At 47.9% G+C, this 10,296-nt stretch overlaps 1 protein-coding gene across 1 annotated transcript; it reads left to right on the top strand.

Annotated features, from left to right (window-relative positions):
- The first annotated feature begins 296 nt into the window (after positions 1-296).
- Positions 297-2,348, top strand: LOC119301458 (homeobox-leucine zipper protein HOX25-like). Its single transcript, XM_037578420.1, has 3 exons — positions 297-809; positions 885-1,282; positions 1,637-2,348. Exons 1-3 carry the CDS (start codon positions 704-706, stop codon positions 2,033-2,035), a joined length of 903 nt encoding a protein of 300 aa, XP_037434317.1. The 5' UTR covers positions 297-703; the 3' UTR covers positions 2,036-2,348.
- The last annotated feature ends 7,948 nt before the right edge of the window (positions 2,349-10,296 follow it).

Below are 10,296 nucleotides of genomic sequence, written 5' to 3'. Positions count from 1 at the left end.
CACCATCTTGATGAGGTCATCCAAAAATATTCTTTTGCTATTTTTATTAGGGTCTCAGCGTGTAAAATGATGATCACATATGACTAGGTGGAATACCACTTGTGGTTAATAAAAAGAGAACCTAAATATAAATAAGTTACCTTAAAGAGACTAAATGTCATAGTAATAAAGATACTCTAATCCCCCAATTAGGAGACAAAGCTGCCACTCTAACCAAATTCAGGACATTTCTGTAAATTCACACCACCCCTTGGGCCTATATAATGCTTCCTCCTTTACACTCCAAAACTTTACCCGCAATGTCCCTAATCCCCAATTAGGAGTGCAAAATATAACAAACCCCAAAAGCTTATTTACAGTCCAGTCCATCAACCACCGCCGGTCAGCTTCTCCGGCCACCGTGCATCGCGCAAACTTGGCCTGACAGAATCCCGTGTTCTTCTCCGGCGGTGGCTGGAGAGATGGGGTTCTCTCTGTACCCCATGAAGACGTCGACGCGCATGCTGTGGAGCACCAGCTTCTACCGCCACAAGTTCCCGGCCGCCGCCGCCTCCTCCTTCTAATCAAGCAAGCTCCGGCCCGCCGGTCGATCGCCTCCGTGTTTCAAAAGGAGGCGGGGGAGCGCGTGGTGCGCACACGTATATGTAATAATTTTAGTGCCGCAAGATAGGGTCTTCTTCTTTGGTTCTTGATAGAGTTTTCTATGGAATCCGGCCGCCTCATTTTCGGTTCGGCCGCGCCGTGCCGCGCTGCCGGCGGCGGAGGAGGTCAGATGATGCTCTTTGGCGGCAGTGGGAGCTTCCTTGGAGGTATGGATCGGTATCTTTGGCGTTCGTTCTTGGAATTCTCTATTTGATTGCACTTACACGCTTGAGTATTTGCAGGCTCGCCGGTGGTGGCCGGCGTGGAGGACGGGCGGCGTAAGAGGCCGTTCTTGACAACGGTGGACGAGGAGCTCCAGATGGACGAGGAGATGTACGGGTACTACGGCCTCGACGAGCACGCGCCCGAGAGGAAGCGCCGGCTGACGGCGGAGCAGGTGCGCGCGCTGGAGCGGAGCTTCGAGGAGGAGAAGCGGAAGCTGGAGCCGGAGCGGAAGAGCGAGCTGGCGCGGCGGCTGGGAATCGCGCCGCGGCAGGTGGCCGTGTGGTTCCAGAACCGCCGCGCGCGCTGGAAGGCGAAGCAGCTCGAGCAGGACTTCGATGCTCTCAGGGCCGCCCACGACGAGCTGCTCGCCGGACGCGACGCGCTCCTCGCCGACAACCACCGACTACGATCGCAGGTGATCATCAATCCGGCCACCGCCAGCTCATTGCTTAATTAAGTTCAATCCTGGTCAAATTAATTTCATATTTTAGTCAATCAAAATATTTCCTCTGCGAATATTTGTTTGAATGGTGAAGATTCGATTGTCTTTGGGAGAATTATTCTCTGTAAATAGAATGCGGATTCATGAGTAGGGTCACAAAACAGTATAGTAGGATAAGAATCTAGTACACCTAGTAAAGTGCCCAATCGACTGACTAATCTCCAATGCTTAGCAAATCCTCTAAATCACTGTCACGGTTATCCCAAATCACACGAATTCAGACAAGGCCTTGTCACCTTGATAATGACCGCGCATGCGCGCTTGCAGGTGACATCACTGACCGAGAAACTGCAAGCCAAGGAGTCGTCGGAGCTAGAGGAGCGAACCGCCGTGTCAGGCACGGCAGATGCCGGTGTCCCAGCCGTTGAACTGAAAGAAGGCTACGCCGCCTGCGATGGCGCGGCGGGGCTACTGCTGGCCGGTTTCGCCGGGGGAGCCAACGACAGCCCGGAGTCCAACTCTTACCTGGCCGACGCGCGCTCACCTCCGTCGTCCTCAGACGACGACTGCGCCGGAGCGGTCAGCGGCGAGCTGAACAGCTGCGCCCTCTTCCTCCCGGAGTACGCCATGCTCGACGTCGCGGCCGCGGAGCGCGGGAGCGTCCAACAAGGGGAGGAGGAAGAGGAGGAGGCGCAGCGCAAGTACTGGGCGTGGTTCTGGAGCTGATCGATGAGAGAGCATCAGGAAAATTAGCAATACTCCTTGTGGACGTGCGCCATGTTTAATCCAATCCAGAAGTGTTACATATTTGCTCGGTGTGTTAATTATTTGCCCTACTAGCAGCAGGGACGGAGCCAGGATTCTGACATAGGGGGGGCGACAGTTCGCCTTCAGTGTGTTAACTTGTATAAAAAGATCATGGAGAGACACAGTAGCCTGGTTTTTTAGTGGGGCAATAGCCTATTTTGATGAACTGTATATCCATCCTAATCAAGCAAAGAAAATTGGCACGAGCTATGAATAAATTCAATTTCAATCAGGAGTTTTCCTAAAGTAAATTCTGAAAGCAATTCGGATGTAACTAAATCATTCAACTACAGGAACGGATAACCAATGCAAAACCATGTCTCACGGTCAATTTTTTGTGTAGTTTATACAGATCAAATCTTGTACTTCGGTTCTACTTCTAAAGGCACAAGTTAATCTAATCTCAAAACATCAGCCATCGGCTAAGTAATTGAGAAGAGGAGAGAGTAATCTAACCATTTTTCCATCCCTAGTTGCCCCTCATGTTGGCTCTGCGGCCGGCCGGCCGATCGGCCGTGCAAGGTCTGGATTTCCCATTCAGCAATTCTGGACTAAGATTGGAAGCCCCATGTTGATAGATCATGAACTGCTCTGGACGGTGCCCGCAGCAGAGCAGGCGGCGGGCGACCGAGGATCGGGTGTCGATCTCGTAGCAGCCACCAACGTAGCCACGATCTGACCTATGCGTGCGTGCGTTCTAGACTTGGCCCCATTGCCTTCTACAATGGGTTTCCCTTTCTACAATAGCCTACTTTTTTGTCTGACGTATATGGGCTGGGCCTTCACGTTGCGTTGCAGAGAGAGGGACAGGGCCACAGGGGGGGCGAAACGAGACAGACACTACGCGCATTTAGCCAAAATCTATGAAAATCTAGTCGCTATTAACAGGAAACGCTATCGTCAGGGGGGGTCTCGCCCCCCCTCGTCCCCCCTTGAATCCGTCCCTGACTAGCAGTGAGTAGTGAATTAGTGATGGTAATGATATGAATATATATACTCGGTATAGTTCAGCGGATGTTTAGGCTGAAACTGCATGGCCTTGCTTTGCCAGGGACATCAGCAACGTCATCAAGATACGAGTGTTCGATCTTTCGATGAAAATTATAACAGTAAGTACTAGTTTTGGTGGAGACCATTTTGGCGTTTTAATTACCACGCACAATATTAACAATCCGGTTTAGCAACCCCTAGAACAATTCTAAAGGGATTACAGATGATGCTAGAAGTATGACATGAAGCAATCAAAATTCGAATAAAAATATGATTAAAGCAATCTAAAATTGCAAGTAGACTAGTAGATAAATTATGTAAGAGCATCTACCGTCACGCATAACAAATCCGTCCCCTCAAACATCCGCGGACGGTGACCGGTCACATCTTAATTTTTTGTTTCCACACACGCCTGGATACCTCAATTAGCAAACCTCAAATCCATATTACACATGCCCCGTCAACTTTCGATACAGCCGGACGTCTGGCTACTACATCAATACATGCCACCGGATTACCAATATTTGGCATGTTCTACATACATACTAAAATATCCACAAAGATCATCCACGGTTGATATTGCTGCTCATGACGTCTTTGTTGCGGAAGTAGCACTCGAAGATGCAATATGGATCAAGCCGGATCCACTCCTTGCCGGAGCTGTCCGCCCCGTCAATGTCCCCATTCTCCTCTCTTGGGGGCAGTCCATCCATGGCACGGACCGCCCACGCTTGCTTTCGGGTGTGGGTGCGCGTGTTCCTTCTCTGCCGCTTTTGGAGGATTCCGGCACGAATTGCTTCCTCTTCTGCAGCAGCGCGTGCCGCTGCCTCCGCCTCCATCACATCGTCAGCGAGGCAGGCCTTGTGCTCCCGTGCCCTCTGCTTGTTACAATGGATACCCGGTCCCTGTAACACTCGTACTCCTTTGGACCGAAGAAGGGGCGACAGACAAACCTAGAGCCTCTAGCCCCGGCGGATCTGAGCGCCAGTTGCGCCGACGCAATGGATTCGTGCCGGACAGATTCCGACGTCGATCAGGCGCACCCTTATTTGGAGCGGTGGAGGGCCATGCGGACGGACATAGCCTCCTCCGGCCCATGTGGGACGACACCCAGTCGGTAGATCAGAAGTGGTCGGAGTCAGATCTGTTGCCCACCATGCCTAAGAGGGCTAGAGATCGCCAGAAGTGAGCTTGGGGCCGGACCAGAGTGGACTAGGTATTGTTTGGTCGGGGAGTGGACACGGATGAATATAAATGGGGTCGGGTGGACCAATGTGGGAAGGATCCGACGTGGCGGACGTGCTCGGACTTACCCATGCCTCCCCATATCTGTCCCAGATTTGTGATGGATATGAGGGATGTCAATTAGCCTAGGCGTTTGTGAATGGTGAGGCGGCCGCTTGGGTCAATTTTTACCGATTAGTGACCGGTCGTCCGCCTGGAAGTATAGTGGGTTTGCGGAGCCCGACTGTAGATGCTCTTAGCGGCAGATTCCATTCTGTGCATGTCTATTTCATAGCCCTTTCTTAAAAATATATCTGATTTATATTAGATTAACAGAACTATGAATATACCTCCACACCCCCCCCCCCCTTTCCTTTGGGCAATGGAGAGTGCATTCTCCACTTTCTTATCTTGAAAATGCGTAATGTTGTGATGTTATGTGTCTGTTTCTCTAGAAAGGTGGGTTGACCCTTAGGGCAAACAATAGTGCCAGGTTCCATTGTATAATGGTCGTTTGCCAGTGACCTTTTTCGCATCCAATCTCTATGTCAATGAGTCAATTAAAAAACTGCTCCAAATGAATCAGATATATGAAAACCACCCATAAACATGGAAAGCACCCTAAACAAAGGGAAGACTATGACTACGACTACATGCCTCCAAATTCTTTACAAAGCCATAAATAGCCATGTCGTCGTTACACCGCTGTAGCTCATGCCAATAATGGACAATAGCGATGAATCCAACCACTGAAGTACATGTAAAGGCCTATAGAGAAACAAATATCATTGAATTTCCACAATAGTAGACTACCGCGTATGACAGAGATTGGCAATCACGCCAAGCATATCGGTGTGGGTGGGGCTCACCACGATCTAGACAGACAATCGCGCTAGTATCTCCAGACCAAGCCGACGACTTTACTTGCAAAGGCTTGAAAAAGGAGGTTGTTGAAGGAGACGATGTTGTCGTTGACGATGCACATGGAATATGTCGATGGATGACAGAAATAACCAACCCATTATCCATGAAGAACAATGAGGACAAAAACTTCTGGCTCTCCTCAGCAACACCACACCAAGCGTCATCGAGACATGATTGGATCCTAAAGACTTTACTCGAGATGACACCGCCATCACCTTGGAGCACCGCCACCTTGACTCAAAAATTTACCACATAAAGGACGAAAGAAGATGATCCCTTCCCCTCCACCTCTGGGTGCCAGAGCGTTGACCGGAGGATGAGGGGAGAGGAGATTGAATTTTTTGGTGGTAGGGTATCTCTTTAGGATTTGACTTTAGTTCTTTGTAAACCAGTTAGTTAGGCAAACAACAACTCCGTGGTCTGCATGGCGCTAGGAAGCGGCCCAGGATGGCATCTTTGAGGCCTTCATGTCAACTCCTTTTTCCCAAATACACAAAAGACTTGTGTATCATTTTATTGATAGATAGAGTGAAGTACAATGATGTTAGAAGACCTCATACAAGCACGTACACATATGTGTCACAAATATGAGAGTCAAGGTGCGGACACGGGTGTAAGGAATGCCTCCTGACACTAGAAGGCTACGTCTTGGGCAGCAGGTTGCGTAGTCATATAGCACCAACATGAGCATAGTTGCGCGCCTTGTCCTGGATCATGGAGAACATGCGAGGTACGGAAGTTCATGTTGGAGATTCCTATGTGTTTATGAATAAAGACAGTCCTTGGGCATTATCAATGATGTGTATCAGCAAGTGCGTGACTTGTTTACGGGACTATGCATTGTATGATGACTGTCCTAAAAGGTCCCTGGTCGAAAGTGTTGTGTAGACTCGCAGCCAACTAGACTAGCATATGACACGGTGGATGGCTCGGTCTCACTAGCCATGGAGCATTGAATGCTAGCCGGATATTATGGACTCGGAAGGATCTGGTCGGATTCAACATAGTCGGATCCGAGTCGAGATAAGTTCTGAGTTGAACATATCCGACTATGAGATGCAGCGATAGGTCATCTATGAGTCTCTAGTATAGCATATGTTCTATGTCCTAAGACCTGAGCTGGCGCATGTACTCGGGATGGTGACATGCCTGCTTTGGGTCGACCAAATGCTACACAGTGACTGGGTAGTTACAAATGTAGGTTTCGGGTTTGCCCAGACCCATGCTGCGAGACATGGTCGAGCAAGATGGGATTTGCCCCTCTGACCAGGAGAGATATACTTTGGGCCCCTTGTGTGGCCCGACCAAGATAAGCATGGCTATGCGAGAAGGATTATGAGATAATCTGGTTTGTGGTTGGCATCACTGGAATGAGAAAGATGTCGGGCTAGCACAAGGATGACAAACTCACCTTGAGCCTGACAACATGGCAAAGGAAACAAAAGTGTGACATGTTGTACAGGTACGCCAACCAGCTTCATTGTCTATAGGAGGTGATCCGGTCTGCGACCAAGCCGACTAGAACCTAAGGGGTCGCGCACTTAAGAGGAGGAACCTGTGAGGCTGAATCTGACTCCACGAGTCAGATGTGATCATACTCGGACTCGAATCCAGGCCGAACGGAATTTGGGCTTTAGGATCCATGCGAGGACCAAGTGTTGAGCCCGCAACGGATGCTTATATATAGGGGAGGAGTGGCACACTCATTCAGTTGATCGCTTCGCGGTGCCATCACTAGGGCTTTGCATGTGTGGCAAGTAGCCACCTCCACTCGCCGCCGACTGTGTGACCGGATATAGCATTCCACCGCACGGTGTTTCTCCTGCATGCGCGGATACCAGCAGAGGCCTTGCACTTGCGCCACTCCGTCGAACCTATACATGGGATCCAACAATCGATTGTTCGAGGGAGATCAGACAAGAAGGAGACGAACCCCATGGACGCGCTGCCCAACTCTACTTTCGCTGCATGACACTGCGCATCTAGTGGTAAGGATCTGTGATCCATCTCTCATAGCATGTTCCTGGATATTCGCAGGTAGGAAATTTTTAATTTGCAGTTGACGCACCCTACTGTAGAACCCAACAGTTCGCTCATCATTAAAGACACATGTGCCTTGGTGTTTCCTGATTCGCCGGGAGGTGAGCATGGCAAGTGTGTTGAGGCCAAGGCTGGTTGTGCAAGGAGCGTCAACCATCGTGGTCATGAGCCAGTCATGGAAGGGGACATCAGGAGAGGGGATGGCCCCATCAAGTGACACCAGGCGAGCACCTCATTCCATAGCTACCTAGAGAAGGGATAACTAGCATGCAAATGTAGCATGGATTCAAGCTCCTGAGGCCATAGTGGATATGTAGGGGGATGCGGTAGGCCTCGCCGAGCCACGCGGTTTGCATTCCAACACCGCCCACGCAGGCAAGCCAGATGAACATCTTCACATAGAGAAGCGCATCTAAAGAACCTCAGAACATCGCGACATAGCGCAAGTTGGCCGAACATCGCAAGATAGCACGAGTTGGCCGAGTACTGACCATTGGAGGTCCACCTCCAAATTAGGCGATCAAACTTGTTGGAGAGGGTAAGGGGTCGAAGCTCGAACCATAGACACACATATTGGAGGAGCACCGCAAGGCCAAGGTCTGAGCTCCAACACTGACATGGGCCCTCGCTTTGCCTCACCACGACCGTAACAGCCATGCTAGACATCTCGTCAATCATCCCTACATGCTACGGTGCAATTTTCAATGCCTCAATGGTGCTGGGTCGTTGGCTCGTCGTTGCTTATCGACGGTCCTTGTCGCCTTCGGGTACATTTACGATGGAAGTATCAAAGAAATCCATTGAATGATAAAGAGATTGACACAACAAAAATATGCATGTGCGTTACAACGGGATCTAGATAGTCTAGTAGTATGTTAGCTTGTGATTACCTACTTGTATTAATCTGATTGTGTAAATAATGTTTATCAAAGTTTGCCCGTGATTTACCATATAGTTTGATGAGAAGTTTGGTAAGTAAATTAAGGTAATTGATTATCATATACAAGGAAGGTTGGACGAAGAAATGGTGGGAAAAATGAAACATGAAACCTTACGTTCTTTTTGAATAGTAGAGATTAATAGGATTGGCCCATGTGCATTTTTCAAAAAATCCAAACCAAATCCCAAAGGCCCATGAATAAATGGTAAGAGGTGCTGCAAATCTTTAGTCCCCTAGCACTAATGGAGGTGGTGTGAGACCATCTTATATAGTGGGTTCTCCTCACTACACTTAGCGATTGACATGAGGAGAAAAAGATAGCACCACATGCGTGTGCTCACATCGCCTTGCCTTGCCTTGTTGGGCATGGGACGGGACGAAGGGCGCGGTCATGCGACATGCATGGACATGGTCAAGCAAAATCGAGTCTCTGGCCTTGCAGGAAGCAACAAGTTCCTTTTGTCGTTTTATTTTCAGGTTCATTGGTAGATAAGTTGATTGTTTCTTGAAAGGTAAGTTGGGAACCTAGTTAGTGTAGATCGTGATCGCGGCAAGAGACCTCTTGGGCTCTTCTCTATATATGACTTATTAGTCATCGCCAAATACTCACTAAAACGAGGTAGGGTTTTGCCTTCTCTCCATATTTGCACGGCTATCATAGTCTACTCATCCCGAACACCGGCGTGCATCGACGAGTGGGAGAGAAGGTCTTCGGAATCTCTCGTCCTCGTGATTCTGCACCAAGAGATGGCGAATTAAGTTTTTGCGAAATGATTCACGCGACTGCTCACGTTTTCACCATGGTTCATCTAGCTCCAAGGCCAGGCGGTGTTGAGTGCCATCGTCACTAAGGTCTGGTTTGAACGGTCTTTGCCAACGTCATCGTCAACAATCTCGCCTCTACAATAGCCACCACCGGTTCATCTACTACCAATCTCTATGTGTCTCATGATCTGATTCAATCTTTTATTATGGCTACTGTTGTATGTGCGATGCTGTTGTTCATGATGTATTTATCATATTTTATTATAGAGTTGTACATGCTAATAATTATTTTTTATCATGATTTATATTTTGAAAATAATCATGAAATTTCCTAATTATCCAACAATCCAAAAATCTAGTTGTAGGCAACTTCCCAAGTTAACTATGGCTAGATTTCCTGATGAACTGAGGGCTGATAAATTTACTGATGTGCACTTTAAGTGGCGGCAAGTGAAGTCCACGGTCTGTCTTACTTCACTCAAAGTTTCCACGTTAGTACAGGCATGCTAGAGGGATCTCTGCTGAAGATCAGAGAAAATTTTAGGAAGCCCTATCTTCGTAAGATGCATTTTGAGTGTTCTTACTATTGTGTGATGTGTACATGCATGTACAAGATAGGAAGCAGCTGGGAGGCACTGAATGCTAAATTTTGTACAACAGATGCAATCAATGAACTATACGTCATGGATAGCTCTCATGACTACAAGATTATAAATAATTATTTTGTACTTGAACAAGCTCATGACACACAATGCGTTGTAAAGGAACTCAGGTCAATTGAAAGAATTGAAGTATCCATTTATTAGCAGTGCTTGAGGTTCTAGCCTTTTCAAACTCCGGTCAATTGGAAGAATTGGGTATATCAACTACATAATATAGTTTATCGAGTAATCACTTATTTGCCAGAAATTTATTGACTTGCCAAAGGAAATATAATTTTATTTGATAAGTCAATAAAAGACGAATAGTTAAGAAGGTTTCAAAGAAAAGTCGATGAGAACAAATAAAGATAGAAAGGAAAGAAAATCAAGACGAAAAGAGGGACGGGAACGTACCTAATGTTGGACAAAGCACGAGATGAACGCCATAACCTTGTGTTCTTTTTAAGTAGGAGAGATGAAAACAATAAAATTAAATCACCTAAGGCCTCCCACAATGATGTGAGCTCCACATTTATTGGATATAGCCCACGTCATCCTTGATCGCTCAATCACAACACTACTAATTCAGCCAATTATTTAGCATCCTTAGTGCCGGTTATAGGAAAACCCACAAACCGAACACACACACACCCCCC

This window comes from Triticum dicoccoides, chromosome 5A (assembly GCF_002162155.2).
Source record: "Triticum dicoccoides isolate Atlit2015 ecotype Zavitan chromosome 5A, WEW_v2.0, whole genome shotgun sequence".
Classification (NCBI taxonomy): domain Eukaryota; kingdom Viridiplantae; phylum Streptophyta; class Magnoliopsida; order Poales; family Poaceae; genus Triticum; species Triticum dicoccoides.
The sequence above is the reverse complement of the archived record's forward strand: the minus strand, read 5'-3'. Positions and strand labels throughout refer to the sequence as shown.

Coding starts and splice junctions, on each gene's coding strand:
- LOC119301458 (XM_037578420.1), top strand. CDS start 704: ATGGAATCCGGCCGCCTCATTTTCGGTTCGGCCGCGCCGTGCCGCGCT. Junction 810..884: donor CAGTGGGAGCTTCCTTGGAG/GTATGGATCGGT, acceptor GAGTATTTGCAG/GCTCGCCGGTGGTGGCCGGC. Junction 1,283..1,636: donor ACCACCGACTACGATCGCAG/GTGATCATCAAT, acceptor GCGCGCTTGCAG/GTGACATCACTGACCGAGAA.